The sequence below is a fragment of the Siphateles boraxobius genome, unplaced genomic scaffold (genome assembly GCF_051911475.1).
Source record: "Siphateles boraxobius isolate OS27281-9 unplaced genomic scaffold, OSU_SipBor_1 12, whole genome shotgun sequence".
In the NCBI taxonomy this organism is placed as follows: domain Eukaryota; kingdom Metazoa; phylum Chordata; class Actinopteri; order Cypriniformes; family Leuciscidae; genus Siphateles; species Siphateles boraxobius.
Window position 1 is genome coordinate 17,395,054 of NW_027508722.1, and position 22,726 is coordinate 17,417,779.

The 22,726-nt window shown below is 42.2% G+C and overlaps 1 protein-coding gene across 1 annotated transcript in view; it reads left to right on the forward strand.

The window, feature by feature from the left end:
- Positions 1-22,726, forward strand: part of itga10 (integrin, alpha 10) — a 75,361-nt gene continuing 52,635 nt past the window's right edge. Inside the window, exons 1-3 of the mRNA XM_077209546.1 lie at positions 1-119; positions 322-386; positions 900-1,146. Of these exons, the coding sequence (XP_077065661.1) occupies positions 1,095-1,146 (52 nt within the window). The 5' untranslated portion in view covers positions 1-119; positions 322-386; positions 900-1,094. The remainder of the gene's footprint in view (positions 120-321; positions 387-899; positions 1,147-22,726) is intronic.

The following is a 22,726-nucleotide window of genomic DNA, read 5'->3' on the forward strand; positions in this document are numbered from 1 at the left end:
AGTTTACTGAAGGAGACTCTTTCTGCAGAATCAAGGCGCTCTTTCATTTTTCTGGTAGGCTATAGCCCATATCTTGGATAGGTCTACACGGAGCGGTCCAAAGGAAAGCAGCTACGAAGGCAATTAAATTAATTTCACTTCAGGAAAATAATATTCTAATTTCCACATTTCATATGTTAAGGATAAAGGCTTCTGTAACAACATTCTGTAACAACATTCAACCAGTCTTTTTGTTGGTTTTTGTGAATGTATTTATTTTGGGAACCTCTCGTTTGCAAGAGCTGGACTAAACTCATGTGCGCGCTTATTTAACGACAGCAGGTGTTGGAGCCGCGCAAACTTGGATTTTGAATAGCCTAATCGTTGTTTATGTGGGGAACAATACGGTAAGTTAACCTAAAATTTTAATTTGTCAGTGTATCGATTTTTTCTTAATAGCTACCTTTAAACTTCACGTTTGCACCAAAAAAAAAAAGAAAAAAAAAGAAAAGAAAATTAGCCTATTTCGCCATGACTTTATTTTCTTCGGTGAGACACATCAGGAGATGTGAATGATGACTGAAATCACAGTTTAAGTCACTATTCACTGTTCAACATTCTGCCTATCATCTCCATTTGTGCTTCCCTATAGAAAAAAGGGTCGGTTTTGGAATAACAGGGTGTGCATTTTAAATTAGTGAATTTTCATTTTAGGTCCCTGTAGTTTGCCATTTATGTATCATTATTATTAGAAACTTATGAGCGAAAATCGATGTTTTTTTGTTTGTTTTTTTAAGTGTGTGTATTATTAGGCTACTGATTTGCATGGTCAAACGATTTTTAAATACTTGTTTGAGCCAAAATGAGTAAAAAGTTGCGACAAGGCTAGAATACCATACAGTGATGTCTTTCATGTACAGGGAATGTGAGAGCAGCGCGCGTGGTACGTACTGGACTGTGAGCGCGTAAGTTACATTATGCCACTGGAGAGGAAGCACATCTCCACCTGAGAGAACACGCGCGTGCACCCCTGCTTCCGTGCGCGCGCTGCATACAATCACTGCTGACATTTCCAAATTGAAAGAGAAAAAGAGACTGAATCACATAACTGCCAAATGGAGATTCACAAGTACCTGCTGTTGTTAAAGATCACTGTTCTTCTCAAAGGTGAGTTTAACCATGTTAGGCATGCTTTTGCATTGATTTGTGCTGTATACTCTCTCAGTCACGAGATGTTCATGTAATATATTTTCTTAAATAATTAAAAACATGCAAATAATGTAAGTAAAAGCATCTGAAGCTGTCATCTGTCAGATCTCTGCACTTACAAGACAGTAACTCAAGCTGTTGGCTGTGACTCCAAGGACATTATTTATTTGTTCAGCTAAAGTCTTTTCTACTACATGTTTTCTATGTTCTACTCTGTTTTCTACCAATGTTATATCGAGTAATTACTAATTAAAGTGTAAAGCATTAAAATGTTTCATCTTATCACAACAACATCACTTTCCTTGCAGTAGTATTTTTACTAGAATTACTTGCATTATAGAGTTATATTCTCTTTTAACCGATTTCATCTAGACATCAACAGATCAAACTATTATAAGGGAGACTTTTGTTTAAATTCACTGAAAGAAACTAAAATTTTAGATAAAGTAAAAGCACAATTAGGTCACATATTGTATCACATAGCAAATTACTGAAAACGCTATGGTGCTTTATGGACAACAATAGATGCAGTCTAAGTATTTCCAGGCTGTAGAAGTGTAATGCCACTAGCAGTATTGTACACACACTTACTACCTATTATACCTATACTGCATGACATGTTTATATACAATTTGTTACCATGACTGTATACTGTAGCATTGGTGTCTGTTTTTGTGCATATATGCTGCTGTGGCTGCTGATAGATTCTGCAGATGTTCAGTGATGAGCAAGCTGTCTTGTGTTTTGCTATGTTCTTCTGTGCTTTAGATAGAGAACACAGGTGTGGACTCTGGGAATTCCACCCCCTTTTACCCCCTCATCTCTCCTGGCATTTCTCACTCTCAAGCCCCCCCTTCCCTCCCACCCCACCTCTTGAGAGGGTTGATTTAGACGTTACATGAAAAACAGGGGCATCATAAGGCATTCAAGGAAAACAGTAGACAATAAGTCCACTGAAATGGTTTTTAAAGTGTGGAGCAGATACATTAAATCTGTTTGGAAAGAAGTCGGATTTAGAGTAAAGTGACATCAGTGAAATCAGAGAAATCAGTGTGTATCCTTACACTGAAAGTGAGGATGAATGTGTGTCTGCATATATATTTCATTGACCCAAAAATAGCTGTCAGAAACGAGAGAGACTAGGGATAGCCTAACTTAAGAAAAGAGAGTAATAACTTCACAGTTTAAATTAACATGGATAAAATTGTTTCCCATTTCAGTGGGTCTCTTAGTAACTATGTTCTCTCTCAGTAATGTGTCCCATATGTGTTCGCATATTACTCATACTGGCATGGCGGAACTGTACATTTCTGTGCATAACTGTGCCTTTCTAATAGGACTCATTCAATGTGACAGTGGTGGGTGAGAATGCTTCTCTCAATGTGGTTGTCAGAAAAAGGAAAGCATTTATGTGTGTAATAGTGTATATGGTTGTTTTTGTATGTAAGAAGTGAGAGAGTCTCTGCTGCTTTTCCAGACTGTTCACCACCAAGTTACATAAATGTTTACAGTTGTCATGACAGGGCCCTGGAGGCATGGAGCAAGAAAACCCACAGAGCTGAAACAGAGCTGAAACAGAGGACCAAAGATACTCTAGATCTCTATCACACACAGAAACAAACATTGAAGAATGAGAGCAAAACTAGTGTGAATGAGAATAGGGGAGTTTTGCTGGGTGGCTTTGGATGAAGATAATCTGGAAGAGATAAATGACCCCCAATCTGGAAGAGATAAATGACCCCCAAAAGCCACTTTTGGACAGTTAAGTCGCACTTAAACATGTCTGAATATCATTGGATCGGATGCTAGAACTCAGAATTTTTGCCATTTTAAATGAATGTATGAAGTCAGTTCACTTCAAGTACAAGTGTCCTGCAGAGTAACCACAGGTGTAGTTCATCACATTAACTATGGACATTTTCCACTAACACAGTGATTCTCAACCTTTTTGACTTGAAGGCTAAGAGCCAAGATATTTCCTCTGCTATTTCTGCTGTAATTACGGCAATGCTGCTTGGCCAATAAGAATTGGCTAAAAGGAGGTTGCATCCACTTGCATCCACTCCTTCAGATTTGTACTTGAGCCGCGCAAGGGTCACCTATAAGCTCATTCCATTCACTTCGATTGACGGATTGCTGTTGTTATGGTGCAGTTTAGCAGTCTCTCTACACACCTTTCAAATCTAAGTGCAAAAAGAGCTTCCCCTAAGCGTTTCAGTGATCTAAAGGAGCTACTTTCCTCTAAAATAGAAAAACACTGGCAGAGAGTGTCTTTTTAAAGATGTATTTCTGCCTCTGTGTTTTTTTCGTGCAGTCGATATCTCTTGTCCTTGGATGGCCACAATCTCTGTCTCACGTGTTTGAGTAGCACCTATAATACTGACACCGCATTCATGGATGATTCATGTCCTCACTGCGAGAATATAACCATGTCAACGTTGTGATCGCGACTGTCTTTTCTAGTACAAGGAGTCACCTCAGCTGCTCCTTGTCCTGGTCTGTCTGCAATGCACAAGGTTAGCTCAGGGTCATCTGAGGGCAACAATGTGAGCATTTCTGGATGAGTTTGACGTTGCATCACATAGCACACCTGATGTCTCATCCGAAACTTACTGAGATGTGGGGACGCAGACAAAGTTCACTTTCTCAACGCCCCCATTTTGCAGGGTGGACTCTTCGGCAACACTTAGGTCAAGGACTTTGCCCAGCAGTTCTCGGCAGAAAAAAAGCAGTCAGAGGCTATTAAAGACATCTTGCCTCTGCGCGATTCCTCTACAGGACGCAGAGGCCTCGCACCATGTCTATTGGTTGCAAAGAGCGTTCGCCTGTGGCTGCCGCACATGCTCCACCACAGACCGAGCAGCCTGCCACTTATTTAGCCCTTGGATAGACCTCGCATTTTTATGGGTAGGGGATTCCCTAGAACAAGTATCCATGCGTGTTGTTGTCACAACAGACTGGCTGGAGTGCCATGTGCAATGGGCACACAGCATCGGGCTCCTGGACAGGACCTCGACTACAGTGGCACATCAACTGCCTGGAGTTGCTAGCGATATTGCTGGCCCTGTGGAGGTTTCGACCGTTGATCAAAGGCATTTTATGCTTACAACACATGTCACAACTCGTTCATCTCGTCCTCTAGAGTCAGCCATGATTGAGGTTGCTGTGGGCGACTTACATCCCATTCTAACTCAATCACGCAGCGGACTTGCTTTTGCAATGAGTTACGCTTCAGGGGAGTGGAGAATCCATCCTCAGGCGGTCCAACTGATCAGGAGTTGATTCAATTCCCAGGAATTCTTCTATTGCCCTCTGTGGTATTCCCTGACCAAGGCCTCCCTCTACAAGGATGCACTGGCACACAGCTGGCCCCGGGGCCTTCACAAGTATGCTTTTCTCCCTGTGAGCCTAATTGCACAAACATTGCACGGAGAACAGGTCTTGTTGTTTGCGCCGTACTGGCTTACCTGGAATTGGTTCTCGAGCTCATGCTCCTTGCGACAGCCCATCCCTGGTGTATTCCCCTAAGGAAGAACCTCCTTTCGCAGGTACGCGATACAATTTGGCACCCGCACCCAAACTTTTGGAACCTCCATGACCTTAGTGGCCTATCACCAGCATTGATATACTTCAAGCCAGAGCCCCCTCTGCGCGCCAGCTGTATGCTTTAAAGTGGCATCTGTTAATGAACTGGTGTTCTTCAAGAATGGGAGGAACTACATAAATGTGGAGTCCAGTTGATGCTTTCCTTCCTGCAGGAGAGATTGGAGCGACTGCTGTTCCCCTCCACCTTGAAGGTGTATGTGCCCGCCACAGGGGCACGTCACAATCCATTGGGTGGTTAGTCTTTTGGAGAAGCACTACCTGATCATCAGGTTCCTCAGAGGTGCTAGGAGGTTAAATCCTCATAGGCCACGCTTTATCCCCTATTGGGACCTCTCTGTAGTCTTGCTGGGCTTACAGAGCTGCAGACGTTCTTTGTCAGCGAAACGTGCCTTGATTTTGGTCTGGCACACTCTCATGGGATCCTGAGATCCCGGTCGGGCTACGCGCCCAAAGTTCCCACTACTCCTTTTCTAGAGGTCGACCGATAGTGGATTTTACCGATACCGATAACTAGGTTTGACCGTACTTGACGATAAATCGATTACTCAACCGATATTTTAATGAATATTTGGATAAAAAACAAACATAGCACTCCAAGTAAAACAGTGCTGAATTAAAATGTGATAATGAAATAAATATATAAATATGAATATATTAAAATGAGAAGTTATACAGAATGAATTCTACAGAAAATAATGTAAACAACTGTAAACATACCTTAATCATTCATGTTAGTTCATAGTACATTAACTAAGCTTAACAGATAAAATAAACTCAATTTAAAATGTATTAGTAAAAATTGAAATTAACAAACTAACAATGAACAATACTTCTACAAAATGTATTAACCTTAGTTAATGCTAAAAATGGAATCTTATTCTAAAGTGTAACCATTTAATATAAATCCAAAGAGTAGAACTTAAAGATGGACATCTTTAAATATTTGCAAAGGCCAGAGCATTAAAAGTACATACATGTAGGCCTATATTACATGTATAGTCTCTCACTTTATTTGCTTCTATTTTAGAACACTTGATGATTATCTAATCAAAATAACAATAGCCTATATATTGTAGTGATCAAAAAAGAACTGAAATCGAATGCGTTTCTGATTTGTTTATGTTTCTGTCAGCTACATGTATGTACATACAAATGTTGAGAAAGCAATCATATCACTAGCTTTAAATTTGCAACTTCGCCGGCTAATGAATGCATAAAAGTGACCAGCTGGATATAAACTAATCCAAATAGATGGTAACAATTGCGACAATAAACATTTGGGTCAGGTTTGCGTGTGTTTTTGTCACATTGTTTTAACCGCTTGAGGTAGCCACTACTAATGTTAGTCCTCTCAGGCTCGACGGCAAACATACTGCTGTACTTTCTCTGCTAATGCAGCATCTAGTCAACAAATCAATTACTTTATAATGATATGGCAATATGTACTTTAGTGTTATGTATTCATACCGTTTGGCTGTCGGTGTTTTAAAAGCCTATCTGAAGTGTCAGCACTCTCCAAGAAAAATGTTCTGTCTGTGCTGCGTGCAGCCTCATGTGTTAAAATAAACAACTCCAGGTGCCAGTGATAGTTTTTATTTGTCCTCTAGAGGCCGCCCTCGCTCTGTATAATGCCAGCAATCCCTTCTCAGCGCTCTCGTACTGTGTAATGACAACGCACCCTTCTCAGCCACTCCAGCAACGGACGCAACCCGGAAAAACTATCGGTATGGATTTTTGCTGATAACTGATAGTTCCACCAATCAACTATCGGTACCGATATATCAGCAAAACGATGAATCGGTCGACCTCTACCCTTTCCTAGACCAAGTGGATACTATACCTCCGTTCCCTGTCCTCCTGCCACAAAGGGACACTGTCTCGACTCCTCAGTACAAACTTAAATGAGTGGATGCACGCCACCTCCTTTTATACCTGTATGTCTGGGGTAGTGGCGCACTAAACATCCTCACTAAACATCTAGCAAATCGACTCGACGCATATGCAACAAATTGTTACCGCATCATGCTTGGTATAGACCAGAAGAACGATCATATCACAAATCAACATTTATACGAGACGGTTCAAAAGGTGCCAATAAGCACAACTATACGCGAGCGCCAGCTTAAGTTCACAGGCCACTGTATTCGCATGGCAGAAGACGAACCGGTCAAACTTTTCATCTTATATGAGTCACAGATCAAACCAACAAACAGACGCGGGGCACCACAAACATCGTACCACGAACAAATATCCCGCCACATTACCAACAAAAGCATGATTACTCTCAGCGAAATGCAAATCAGTGAGTTGGCAAAGAACCGGAAACAATGGAACTGTCTTTTTGCCGCGCCTGGCCAAAAGAAACCGAAAGGAGTGAAACCTCTCGTCGATGCCTAGCCCAGCTCGACGAATGATGCCGATGAGTGGCGCATGCCAATTCTCATTGGCCTTTTCTCAAAGTATCAGAGATGATTAGGGCTCCCAAGTATGAACTCTAGTGTCAGTCATCGACACCACATCTCGTGGGAGTGTTTATATAATCATTTTGTCATTGCAGAAATCCAAGATTCTGATTCAGTATGTTGTATATATACAGTATATACAGGTCCTTCTCCAAAAATTTGCTTATTGTGATAAAGTTCATTATTTTCCATAATGTAATGATAAAAATTTAACTTTCATATATTTTTGATTCATTGCACACCAACTGAAATATTTCAGGTCTTTTATTGTTTTAATACTGATGATTTTGGCATACAGCTCATGAAAACCCAAATTTCCTATCTCAAAAAATTAGCATATCATGAAAAGGGTCTCTAAACGAGCTATTAACCTAATCATCTGAATCAACTAATTAACTCTAAACACCTGCAAAAGATTCCTGAGGCTTTGAAAAACTCCCAGCCTGTTTCATTACTCAAAACCGCAATCATGGGTAAGACTGCCGACCTGACTGCTGTCCAGAAGGCCTTCATTGACACCCTCAAGCAAGAGGGTAATACACAGAAAGAAATTTCTGAACAAATAGGCTGTTCCCAGAGTGCTGTATCAAGGCACCTCAGTGGGAAGTCTGTGGGAAGGAAAAAGTGTGGCAAAAAACGCTGCACAACGAGAAGAGGTGACCGGACCCTGAGGAAGATTGTGGAGAAGGACCTATTCCAGACCTTGGGGGACCAGCGGAAGCAGTGGACTGAGTCTGGAGTAGAAACATCCAGAGCCACCGTGCACAGGCGTGTGCAGGAAATGGGCTACAGGTGCCGCATTCCCCAGGTCAAGCCACTTTTGAACCAGAAACAGCGGCAGAAGCGCCTGAGCTGGGCTACAGAGAAGCAGCACTGGACTGTTGCTCAGTGGTCCAAAGTACTTTTTTCGGATGAAAGCCAATTTTGCATGTCATTCGGAAATCAAGGTGCCAGAGTCTGGAGGTAGACTGGGGAGAAGGAAGTGCCAAAATGCCTGAAGTCCAGTGTCAAGTACCCACATTCAGTGATGGTCTGGGGTGCCATGTCAGCTGCTGGTGTTGGTCCACTGTGTTTTATCAAGGGCAGGGTCAATGTAGCTAGCTATCAGGAGATTTTGGAGCACTTCATGCTTCCATCTGCTGAAAAGCTTTATGGAGATGAAGATTTCATTTTTCAGCACGTTCACAGTGCTGAAAGCTGGTAAATGGTTCCACTGGTAAATGGTTTACTGACCACGGTATTACTGTGCTCAATTGGCCTGCAATAGAGAATCTGTGGGATATTGTGAAGAGAAAGATGAGAGACCCAAGACCCAACACTCTGGATGAGCTTAAGGCTGCTATCGAAGCATCCTGGGCCCTTCATAACACCTCAGCAGTGCCACAGGCTGATTGCCTCCATGCCACGCCACATTGAAGCAGTCATTTCTGCAAAAGGATTCCCGACCAAGTATTGAGTGAATAACTGAACATAATTATTTGAAGGTTGACTTTTTTGTATTAAAAACACTTCTTTTATTGGTCGGATGTAATATGCTAATTTTTTGAGATAGGAATTTTGGGTTTTCATGAGCTGTATGCCAAAATCATCAGTATTAAAACAATAAAAGACCTGAAATATTTCAGTTGGTGTGCAATGAATCTAAAATATATGAAAGTTTAATTTTTATCATTACATTATGGAAAATAATGAACTTTATCACAATATGCTAATTTTTTTAGAAGGACCTGTATATATATCCTGTGGCCCCTTTGGAGGTTTGCTGAGGCCCCCCAATGCCCCAATGAAAAGAATACAAAAAGGAATTAAAGAAAAGAAAAAGAATAATGACTTGTGAGCATAACTATAACAGAGGAAAACGTGCAAAACATGGATTAAGGAGAAATAGGAGCACAAGAGTATTGTGGGAAGGCAAGTTAACTTTTGAAAACATTTGGGCAGAAAAAAAAGACTGAATTACAGAGTGTGTCCCATTTCTTATTTGATCCATGTTGAAGAGAGAGAGAGAGTGAGAGACTAAAAGAGAGAAATGCAGGCTCCCTATTTGAGGTCTGTGGGGTTTGGTTCTCTGCCTGCCCCCTTTATGAAAGCCTCCCCCTTTGCATTTTGGGTAAACAATCCTAAGAAATCCACTCAGAGCACAACTTCATCCATAGTGAATGAGACCTCAGTGTACTTGTGGGTCAAAACCGTATCACACAAAACAGAAAAAATCCCTTCAGATAGGTCTTACTGTTGGTATTATGCTGGGAGTGTGATTGACTGGTCATCTTTGTTCCACGCGTCTGTTTTGACCAATCGGGTTGTTTTGAATTACATTTGCCACGAGTTACAAATCCACGGGTGAACTTTCCCTTCTGCCTTCCCTGCTCTCTCTCTCTCTCTCTCTCTCTCTCTCTCTCTCTCTCTCTCTCTCTCTCTCTCTCTCTCTCTCTCTCTCTCTCTTTCTCTCTCTCTCTCTCACTCTCTCTCTCTCTGAATCATATAAAAGCCAGGTCTGTATGTCATAACAGGGAACCACTATGTTCGGTAGTTATTGCAACCGACGCCCTTCCCTCTCTTCCCTTCTCTCTTTTGCCAACCTTTTTTCCCTGGTCTTTTCCTGTCTGTCTGTCTATCCATTCATCCAGTTCATTCATCAACTACAGCTGTTCTTTAATGCTCTTACTCTCCAGCATATAGGACACTTGAGATGCCAATATGAGTCGTGCTTGATCTTTATCTTTACACATATTTAGAAGCTTTGTACGGAGCCCGGGAAGTCACCTGTGGGGGAAAAAAAACAATCCGTTGTGACGGTTTTGCAATCCGTCCCCTCAGTTTATAAACCGTCCTCAAAAATTATTAAACTGTTCCCTCGGTTTAACAAATCGTGCCCACGGATTAATAAACCGTACCCACGAGTTCCTAATCCGCGCTCTTAGATTTGTAAACCGTGCCTTCAGTTTTTGCAATCTGTACCCACAAATTCATAAACCGTGCCCACCCTTTCGCAATCCGTTCCCACGGGTTTGTAAACTGTACTCATGTATTTGTGGCCCCTCCCCAAGCTGTGCCTGATTCAACCAGGCCACCTGTTTAGGTGCGGGATGCCTTGCATTGTGTTTAAACTTTATTTTTTTTTAATGGATATGTGGCAAACAGGACGAGGCCGAGGGACATGAGAGAACCGGCGAGGCCGGTGGTGCGAGTGTTAATGAGCGACACTTGTGAGGGACACCGGTCTCGTGTCGTTCTCTCACGTCCCTCTGCCTTGTCCTGTTCGCCACAGGATAATTTCCTGAATTTTCTAAAAAATTATTTAGGCTACATATTTAGGAGACGCTTTTATCCAAAACGACTTACAAAAAAGGAACAAAGCAATTCGTCAGTCATAATACAGGTTAGAAATAATAATAATAAAGGGCTAGGATTATCACAAATAACCACAATATTTTGATGCTCATCATTCATATTAAATCATCTATTCAAACATATTCCACCATTATTGTGGAGCGCCGGCGAGATCACTTGCATTTTCCTATCAACAGTGGAAACAACTTAAAATATTCCATAATTTTTGGTCATACAGAAAAGAATAATACATCATTCGCAACTAATTTTATTTGTGTAAACTCACAATAACAAGAAAATGATGTGCTTCTGTAAAATAAAATAAAACAGGGCGCACTTTCATGGTCTCTGTGAACTGGAGCGCGTCTTATAAATGAACTGAAAACGTCCCGGGTTACGTATGTAACCCTAGTTCCCTGAAGGAACGAGACGCTGCGTGAAACGCTGCGGGAACGCCTCTTGCGTTGTGCGTCATGAAGCACGTATAGAATCAGCCCAATGGCGAGACGGAACGTCACGAGTGACGTCATCGACCAGGAAACTATAAAGCACACCCCTGAACACAATGGCGACAGCTTCTGGAAAAAGTCTGAAGCAAGTCGATCAAGGGAATGCCGGGAGTATGGCAACGACACACAGCGTCTCGTTCCTTCAGGGAACTAGGGTTACATACGTAACCCGGGACGTTCCCTTTCAGGAACGTCGAGCTGCGTGAAACGCTGCGGGAACGCTAATACCCACGTCGCCATAAGAGCAAGTGACCGACTGTGTGAATCAAAGATTAAATTCAGCCGAAAGCACCTGTGCCCCAGGGGTGGAGCTGAGGTCTAGGTCATAAAACCTGATGAAAGTATGCGGTGAGGACCAGCCTGCCGCATCACAAACGTCCTGGAGGGAGACTCCTGACAATAAGGCTTTGGAAGCCGCCATACTCCTGGTAGAGTGAGCTCGGACAGCCAAAGGTGAAGGCTGACCAACCGACTCATAGGCAAGTGAGATGGCCTCAACCACCCACTTGCTCATCCTCTGCTTAGACACTGGGGACCCCTTCTTAGGTGGTCCAAAACAAACGAACAGCTGTTCTGATTTTCTCCACAGGGCAGCTCTGTGGACGTAAGCATCTAAAGCCCGAACAGGGCAGAGCAGATTAAGTTTTTTCTGATCAGATGATGTAAAAGGAGGAGGACAGAAGGCCTGCAGAACTATAGGTCTGGCCACATTGGTAGGAACCTTAGGGACATAACCTGGCCTGGGGTGGAGAAAAGCCTTCACCATCCCAGGTGAAAACTCCAAACACCAAGGAGCAACCGAGAGAGCCTGAATATCTCCGATTCTCTTAAGAGAAGAAATGGCAAGGAGAAAAATAGTCTTCAAAGTAATAAACTTATCAGCAACTTCTTCAATAGGCTCAAAGGGAGCTAGGGAAAGACCTTCTAGGGCGATAGCTAAGTCCCATGCTGGCACCCTCGTGCGGACTACAGGCCTCAGCCACAAAGTACCACGAAGAAAGCGAGTTATAAATGGGTGTCTCCCCAGAGAGACTCCACTGAAAGGGACATGGTAAGCAGCAAGTGCCGCTACATACACCTTTAGTGTGGAGGGGGATAGCCCTGAGGAGAAACGCTCCTGCAGGAACTCCAGCACTGCACCCACTGGGCAGTTAACTGGGTCCAACAGGTGTTCTCCACACCAAGAAGTGAAGAGCCTCCACTTCAAGGCATATAACCTCCTTGTGGAAGGAGCTCTGGAATGAAGGATGGTCTCAACAACCTCGGTTGAGAGACCAGCCCCTACGATCTGGGCCCCCTCAGAGGCCAAGCCCATAGCTTCCACAACTCTGGGCGGGGGTGAAGTATCAACCCGCTCGCCTGAGAGAGAAGGTCCCTCCTGATCGGAATCTCCAGAGGAGAGCCGTCTAGAAGAGACACTAGGTCCATGAACCATACTCGGGCCGGCCATAACGGGGCTACCAATAATAGACTGACCCCGTCCCGGCGAACCCTCTCCAGAACTCCTGGGAGCAGAGCAATCGGGGGAAAGGCGTACAGGCGTGACCTCGGCCACGCCTGCACCATAGCGTCCAACCCCAGCGGGGCTGGATGACTGAGAGAAAACCAAAGTGGACAGTGTGATGTCTCCCTGGACGCAAATAGGTCTACCTCGGCACGACCATACTGCATCCAAAGGAGCTCCACCACCTCGGGGTGGAGTCTCCACTCCCCGGGCCTCGGCCCCTGCCTCGACAGGATGTCCGCTCCCCGATTTAAATACCCCGGGAGATAAATCGCCCTCAATGAGAGAAGCTTCCCCTGGGACCATAGAAGGATCCGGCGAGCCAGATTGTATAACGGGCGAGAGCGCAGACCCCCCTGATGGTTTATGTAAGAGACCACCGATGTGTTGTCGGACCGGACAAGAACATGATGACCTCTCAGGTCTGGCAGGAAGTGCTTCAGAGCCTGAAACACTGCCAACATCTCTAGACAATTTATATGCCAAAATCGATGATGGTCCTTCCACAGACCCTGTGCTAGGCGACCACTCATGATCGCCCCCCAGCCTGTGAGGGAAGCATCTGTCGTTAGCGTTACACGACGACAAAGAGCTCCCAACACAGGTCCCTGGGACAGAAACCAAGGATCCCTCCACATGACCAGAGCACGGAGACAACTCCGTGTAACTTTGATCACGCGGAGGGGGTTTCTCCTCGGGGAGAGCCCCTTGGTCCTGAGCCACCACTGTAATGGTCTCATGTACAGCAGGCCGCAGGGTATAACACTGGACGCTGCTGCCATCAGACCCAGCAGTCTCTGGAACTGCTTTACAGTGAGCAACTGGCCTAGCTTTACTCTTTTTACAGCTGAGAGAATCGAAGCGATGCGGGCAGGCGACAGACGAGCCCGCATTGCCACAGAATCCCATAGTACCCCCAGAAAGGATGTTATCTGTGATGGAGATAGAACACTCTTTTTGGCATTCAGCCTCAACCCCAATTTTTTGATGTGTGCGAGGACGACATCTCGATGCCGAGCCGCTTGCTGCTGCGATTGAGCGAGAATCAACCAATCGTCTATGTAGTTCAGTATACGAATGCCCTGGAGCCGCAGCGGGACTAGCGCTGCGTCCATGCACTTCGTGAACGTGCGGGGAGATAAAGATGGGCCAAACGGAAGAACACGATATTGGTACGCTTCGCCCCCGAAAGCGAACCTCAGGAACTTCCTGTGTTGCGGAAGGATGGATATGTGGAAGTATGCGTCCTTCAGATCTATCGTGACAAACCAGTCCTTGGACCTGATTTGTGACACGATTTGCTTTAGCGTAAGCATCTTGAATTTGAGCTTGGCTACAGCACGATTTAATAGGCGCAGATCTAAAATTGGACACAACCCCCCATCCTTCTTTGGAACGATGAAATATCGGCTGTAATAACCGGACTCCTCGCATGGAGGAGGAACCCGTTCTATAGCCTCCTTTTGAAGGAGCGTTTTCACCTCTTGTTCCATTACCAGAGCCTGCTCGGGGCCCACCACAGTGGGCAGGACCCCGTTGAATCGAGGAGGAGGAGATCTGAACTGAATGGCATAACCCCTTTCTATCGAATGCAGAACCCACTGAGATATTTTTGGAAGACTTTTCCACTCTGCCAGAAAATCTACTAAGGGTACCAGCCTCTCGAGGCTGGCCTCTGGAATATTTTGAGCAGCAGACACAGCGCCCTGTAACGGCGCACCGGCAGGGGACGACTGGTCTGACTGCTCTAAACCCCTCCTCAGAGGGGGCGAGCGTCCCTCGGGAAAGCGCTCGCTGGGCCCGTCTGCGCCCCGACACGAAGGCGGGGTTGGCAGAAGGGACCCCTGAGGGCACCGTGAGAGAACGGGCACCGTCTGAAGCGGTGAACACCTCCCTCTCACGGTGGGGACCACCCTCAGCATCCTGACACCAGTGGCGTCAGGACTTCTTAAACGAAGCCTTCCTAGCCATAATGACTGTCCTCAGATCAGTCTTAGCACTAGAAGGCTTCGCCTGAGACTGTCGCGTCTGTTCCCACTGTTTAGAAGGGGGGCCACGAGACGCGAGACTCTGCCTTTGTTGCCCCCTATGTGAGGAGCTAGTCGACGGCTTGGTCTGCCCTCGCCCAGCAGACCCTGGCACATGAACTTTAAGTGGGAGGAATTTTTGAAAAGCTGCAGCTTGTTTCTTTTCTTCCTGAAATTTATCTATGACCGTGTTTACCGCGTCACCGAATAAACCAGATGAAGAAAGTGGAGCATCCAAAAGAAAAGCTTTCTCTTTATCCTTCATATCAGACAGATTAAGCAACAAGTGTCTCTCTGCGGCCACCAGGGCTGCCATAGAACGGCCCATTAGTTTAGCCGATTCCCTGGTGGCACGCAGAGATAAATCTGCAGCCTGACGCAGCTCTCGAACCACGTCAGTGCTGACCTCCTCACTCTCACTCATATCTTTTAAAAGATCGGCTTGGTATGCCTGCAATATTGACATCGTGTGCAGACACGCCGAAGCCTGACCAGCCGCCGAATAAGCCTTACCCACCAGAGCCGAAGTATTTCTGAGAGGCTTGGTGGGTAAAGCTGGTTTCTTAAGAGACGAGGAAGACTCAGCAGAAAGATGGCTAGCTAGAGTCTCCTCCGCCTTGGGCATCGCCCCATAACCATATAACTCCTCGGTGTGGAGATCGGGAAGAAACGGAAGGCACCGCCGTGGAGGCTGAAAGCGGGAAGGCAAAAATCATTCGTCAAGCTTGCTTTTAGAAGCATATTCCTGCCTAACAGCTGGCCACTCAATGCTTAGTTTTGATACAGCACGAGTGAGCACCTCCATAAGCTTCTCATGTTCAGGGGAATGAGGTGAAGAGTCCTCAACATCCCCTGTCTCAATACTGACAACATCCAGCTCCTCAGAACTGGATAGCTGCAGTATTGGTGCCTCAGCCTGGGGGGAAGAAACCGCAATGCGTGCTTCCACACCCGGAACTGAGGCACTGGAACTGGCAGGTAAAGGCTGAGATAAGGCAGAGCCCGTCTCAAACCCCGCTGACGGATCCATTTGCCATCCCCACGACAGGCGCCGCCGCTCTGCCTCGACAGAAGGGGGACCCGAGCCGTGGGGAGCGCGAACCGAACCACTCTCCTCGAAGAGTGATCGGCGGGAGCGGAGTGTTCTTAATGGAAAACGCTCGCAATGCTCACAATCAGCCCCCTCGAGAGCTGACTAGGCATTCTGCACTCCCAAACAACACACAGATCTTGTGTATCCCCACCCGTGAGAAAACGAGTACAGGGGGGAACACACTTTCTGTATTGCTGCTCACTCGTCATACTGATATATGTGAATATATATATATAGTTTTTTAAGTGAAAAACTCCTGCCTAGCAATCACTAAGAACAGACAAAAACACAGGGACAGATTCACACACAGAGCGCTTGCTGAAGACAACAGAAGCTGTCGCCATTGTGTTCAGGGGTGTGCTTTATAGTTTCCTGGTCGATGACGTCACTCGTGACGTTCCGTCTCGCCATTGGGCTGATTCCATACTTGCTTCATGACGCACAACGCAAGAGGCGTTCCCGCAGCGTTTCACGCAGCTCGACGTTCCTGAAAGGGAACAGAAGTATACCAGCCTCACAGACATTAGAAAAATACCTATTTAAAGCTTGAAATGTCCACTTTTAAATAAACAAATTAGAATCGGAAGCAAGTAGCCTACCGTTTGATTATGTAGATCGTATGAAAGGTGCATTTCTCTAGGCTCTTCTAAAGGCGCATCCACTTTACAGTGGAGATGGAGATATGTTAGCAGCCTATACTGATTTAGAAAACATTAGTTTATTAATAAACAATTAAAATGCCTCGTTATTTGTTCAGACACATTCATTATCATTAGCCTACTTTTGCCGGTGCTTTGATTTATGCAAGATTTATGTATGCGCTTTATATAGGCTATAAATAGGCTATATATAGGCTATATTCCTCCATGCACCCAGTATTTAAGCAGAAATTAATATAAACGTGCAATTAGTCGACTAATTGGTTAAATGAATGACTAGTAGTCGACTAGAAAATTCTTTAGTCTATGGCAACTCGAATCAATACATTTAGTTGACATTATTTAATTAGTAGCCTAATAAGTATCCAGCTCTTTACATTAAATTGAGTTAACATAATTAGTTAATTAACTAATAAAATGATCAAATAAAGATTAAATTAAGATGCTAATCATATACTGTAGCATTGCTTTTTCCACCACACAAGTGACTGTTTTTAAGGTGACAGTCTTTTATGCATGTGAAGATTATACTGTATGTTGAAGATGGTTATATTGTATTGTATCTTCTGTTATAAAGATTGTGGTGGAATTTTCCTTTTTCCTAATGCTAACCTATAATCTGACTATCCGCTTTCCCTAAAATGCTCACTCTGTAATACTCCAGCTCCCTGCGTCTACAATCGACAACCGCTGAGTTTTTCCTCTAATCCTACCCTACTCAAGCTCTCTTGCGTCTACAGTCGACATCTTAGCTTCGAGTTTTCTAAACTACTCTACTCAAGCTCTCTTGCGTCTACAGTCGACATCTTAGCTTCGAGTTTGCTAAACTACTCTACTCAAGCTCTCTTACGTCCCCAATCGACGTCTTAGCTTCGAGTTTTTCCTTTACCTAACAACTCCTATGCTGCGCAGCTTAAATGACAGACAGACTTCAGTAGATGTCCCTTGAATGCTCTTTATTACGGCCAGGAGTTCTCGAGCATTTCTCAGAGAATCTCCCAAGAATAAAGAAGGCCGGAGGATCTCAGACAATTTCCATTGAGAATCCCACCGAAAACACGGAAACAACAGTTTTTATACAATAGGGAGGTATGGCATAATGACATTAATTTGATTGGTTATTCATTTACAGTCTCTTCTGTTACTGGGTAGAGAAGAATATGTTTTGACGATTACTTCATTGATCACAAGTTCTAACTTAGTCATCTGTCTAGTTTCATTTCCCATATTTGTTATTTATACACACAGTCAGGGGTTCGACACACACACATTCATGTAAAATACAGAAAGTCTTAGGACATGGTTTTTAGAGATTTAGCAGGTTAAACAAGGACAAATATTAAAACATGGTTTTCTTAATATTCAGTTTAAATTTTCCACCACATTCCCCTCTCTGGCCATAAAACAATGGCCAATATTAAATTTAATTCTTCTAATCAATTGTCCATACCTGCATTATTTACCTGCTCCACCGAATCATCACATTATAAGTCAGTGACTTTAACACCACCCGTTATCTCTAATCATTTTCATCAACATCTTTTACTACATTTCGAATCACATTGATCTATTAGGCCTTAACAGGCCGATACTGTTGTTAACTATTTTCCTTAATCATATTTTGTTAGCTTTTAATTCAAGCAGGCGATTGTTTTACTTAGTCAGATCTATTTAAGGATCTGTGTAATAAAATCTAGCCAAAAAGGTTCTATAATCTTTCATTTTTTATCCTTAACACAAATTTCCATAATTGTATTATTTTGTTTCAAATATTTCTCTTTCTCTAGGTTTCAACTGTGTCCCCTACATAATTTGTTTTAACACATGGAAGACCTTTCTCAACAAAACAATAACAACACAATATTTAATTTCTGGAAGCCGAGCTAATAAGCAAGCACTGTTGCTGTATTCCTAGCTTAGACTAGACCCGCAGTCACCTCTCAGATATCAAATACAGACATTAGACAATACATTAAAGGAACATTTCAGTAATCACACTGGTAACTTCTTCAACTAATAATTAATCCATAAATTAAATATGTTTCCCAAAATCAATCCCCTTTTGAAGGTTTTTCTCTATTTTAGCAATTGGAAACATCTAAAATATATATATATATAATGTAGTCATTAGTTCATCACTATAGAAGTTTACCTAATTATCTATTCAGACCTAATCCGGCAAAGTAACTTATCACCTATTCTCTCTTACTAGAGAACAACTATTGCTATTAATATTTTTTTGTAATGTCTTCAGTATAATTGTAAAACCCTCAAGTTTCTTCAAAAGTAATCCCTAGATTATTTATTTTTCAGTAATGTACCTAGTTAGAGTCCCTATAATCTACAAAATTAAAAGATTTTCTTCTTCTTAATTTATATGTACCTAAAATATTTTCAAATTAATCAGTAATTGTTCAAATCTCAGCCCTATATTTAAATTCTCGGTCCTACAGTTTGATTGAACCAAATAAAACATCAATAAATATCACATTATTGCTTCCTAAGCAAAAGCATTGCGGAAGGCATCAGTGATCCAATCTAACCCCCCATCCTGTTGGTTTGTTCTTTGCCTGTTCATCCTGCCACAGATCATCCCGCACCTCTGTCATATCGTCCAGTATTTTGAGATGGAACTCCCATCCTCATCATAAGCTGGAATGAAAGTACAACATTCTTTTCCACATTTAACACAAAACTCCCCTTTCTCCGCAAGAGTTCTAAAACCAATTGGGTGTCGTTTGCAAATTGGAATAATTCATAATGGATTCTATTAATCCAGTTCATTTAGTCAGTTACAGCATTATGGATAAGGAAAACCTTCCAAAACTGAAATGTTTTGGCAATTACACGGCTTTCCTCATAACAAATTTAACCCATAGTGATTTCTTTCAGTGTCAGATGAGTAGTCACGATGAACAGGCAAACTTCCCTTCTCTTTCTACCCTGGTCACATCCTGGAGGAAATTCAAACAGAAACAGCAATATGATCAAAAGCATCACTTATGAATATAAAAACACACATGCTGCACTTGAACACTCAGTTAGACCACATTTGCTCCCAGGTGTGCTGGTCGTCGCGTTGTTGTTGGTGTTTGGGGTTGCTTAGGGCTGGTTCCTGGTTGGTGTAGTTTAAAGGTTAGATGCTTGCACAGAGGTGTCACCGCACCCCAGATAGGACCTTGTTTGTGGAGTGAGCCATTTCCTGGCTGCTTTGACCTGTTAAGGGAGACCTTAACTATTTTTGTTAGTGACAACATGTATTAACATAATCTGCTTGTCTCGCTGGTCGTCCTTTCTGATCAGACCTGTGAAATTTCATGATAAACAGTAACAAGACAATATTTTATACATTTGGAACAGAATCAGTTCTGTTCGATTGGATCCATCATGACATCCTGTAAAAGGAAGAAGTTAACGTGGGGTGGACAGGGCAAGCATCCTTGCTCTCTGCCTTCCCAGAGTTATATGCTGCGCAGGTGTGGCACTGTTTCTTTCTGCCACAACAATAACCCATCTCAGGATAATTAGCCAAAATCATCCATGGCCATTATTTTATTGGGCATAATTTACTCTGTTAGTGACATCAGCAAAAAATATCCTGTATCTTCAAAAAAAACATTGTAAGGGGTTAATATTTCAGTCAATCATTTTTCAATACAGTCAAAGAACAGAACGTTTAGTCCATTTTCAAAGTTCCATTGATCAAGGTTACATCGAGTCAAAAGTTTCTTAGATGGTTAGATCATATCGAAAGTTTGTCTGAAAGCTACATCCTAAATAAAAGGAAGTAAGATTTATTTTGCTCTATTGTTGGATCTAGAATGGAAAGTTAGTCACCATCAGACCTGAAAATGGGAAGTATGATAAAGTTTACCATAAGATAGAAATATAAAATCAGAGTTTTATGGTTAGCACCATAATTAATCTTATCTATTAAAATTTCCATTCATTCACATTCACAAACTTTCTCACACACACACCCCTCTCTGGCCAGAGAATCATACCTTTTTGTCTGCCATAGCAGTTTATGAACTGAATGAGGAATATATATTTTATTAGGAGTGGAATACCACCAAATCCGAACGGTAACAACTTTTACGACAGAAGCTACTGAACGTAGAAACACTGTGGCATTCCCCTTGCGACAGTGTCTAAACGTTAGGATATTAATTCTCAATTGTCCGATGCAGTCACAATGTGTTTTAGTTTAAACACAGTGAACGTAAACCTCAAAATCAAATAGATTAAACACTTTAAAATAATAATAATATAGACCTTCAGTTGCAGTTGAGAGATTCAGCTTCAATCCCTCAAATGCAATTTGTCATTAAATTACACAATTTCAATTTCTCTAAACTTTTTGTTGTTGCTCCTAAGCTATTTAAAAGAAGATTTGGAAATCTTCACACAATTTTCAATCTTTGGACAAAAATAAAACATACATTTATATCTCCTACCCCTGGTGATGACAGCATGTGATTTCAAAAGTTTAAAATTTTAGATTCATTATTCTTATTGAATCCAGAGAATTACCTTTAAATGAAATGGAGTGACCAATATTGTTGCTTTTCTAGCCATGTCTTTTTAGACACCTTATGCCCTATATTTCCCTTTCCAGATAATTCTGCATAGTCAATAACCTATTCATACTTTTACCACTAGTTGGTTAGAGTGATAACCCTCACTGTGCCAAATCCAGCCCCAGTGTTTTAACTGATTGGTGAGTCAATCTCTCACTTCTGCTATTGCTATTGAACTTACTGTAGTAGGGCAGCTGGACTGGTCCTATTGGAAGCAGATTCAAAGTGTTAGTTTAAGAAATATGAAGAATTGCTGAAACCAGTGGATAATCAAAAACAATAATCAAGTTAATATGATAATTAACTAAATTTGAAACGTTCTCTGTAGTGATCATTGAAAATTCAGCACCTGGCCCACAAGTGAGGGGATGGAGGTCTTTCTTTTCTGTGTGGATTGTCGTTCAGTTGACTTGTTGGGCTGATACGTTTGATCATCAGGCTGCGATGGCACTCTCGGTCTGGCTTTTGATTCACCCTGGCACAAAATTCCATAATGTATGGCAAAATTGTCTTTAGGAAAAGTCTCAAGTGAATTGTCACCTCAAGTGAACTGTCTTGAGTTGACCCCTCAGAAGGGTCCACTTCCTCTTTCAGGAGCTGGGGAGCTGAGGGCACCACTTCCTCTTTCTCTCTCCACAGTCATCCAACTGTTCAAGGCTGGTGTCTGAAATTCTTGAACACTCAAGAGAACCGCAAAACTCAAAGTAAACTTATAGTTTAATAACTAAAAATCTCATCTGGTTATCAAGACAGCAGTTCCTCATTTTATCAAAAAGCGTACTTCATTGCGGGAAAAAGCAAGCGTTTCTTCGTTGCAAAGACGCAGGAAAAAAGCAAGAAAACTACTCTTCAGAATACAGTGTATATTGTAAAGAGAATTTCTTTTGTCTTTTCTTCTTTCTTTTTCTTCAAGAAACCAAAATAAAATGACTATATGATGCCTGTTATGTGCTTGTTCAAATCACAATTTATATTTAAATTGGTCACCCAATCTCATTCTCATATAATGCTCAATGCACAAAAATTCTCTTAGTTAAACATAAACCATTTGCTCTTAGAATCTCTGCAATGGATCAATTTTTTTTTTCAAGTTCTTTCACACTGTCTCCCAGGAATAACGGGATACAAATTCTAAACACCTTCAGATAGAAAGTATAATATTTAAACACGTGTTCTTAATATCTTATTATTTATTTATTACTTTAAGAGCACCTAATTGCTCAGTCTTATATATCTCATCAACATAAATAAATCAAAGTTTAACTCACAAAAGTTTCTTTATGATTCAAAATTTCCTAATTATCTCAGAATGTTTCACGGGTGCATATTTCTATTATTATGATTTATAACTTTAACAATTTCTGTAATTTTTTCAAAATGTAAAAATTCATAAATGTTAACAATATTGATCCATGTATCTTGTCTCAACTCTTTCAACTGCATCTTTATATTCTCTCAGAATTAAACCTTTATTCAAACAAAACTTCAAACAAAAAGCAAATTGCAGCTCTACAGCATCTCGGGGCATTTTTCCCTCCCGGATCTGATTTCCAGCATGACAAAGTTGCTCTCTTTGGAAGTTTTATTGACACAACAAATACAATACTCAACAAATACCAATTTGGTTGAATTTAACCATAATCATTGCTCATTGCCCTTAATAGACAAGGTAAAAACTTTTTTTTTTTTTTTTTTTAAATGTGATCACCAATTTCCTTCAAATATTTTTTCTATCTGGCCACTTAATCTCAATTCTATATGTCGT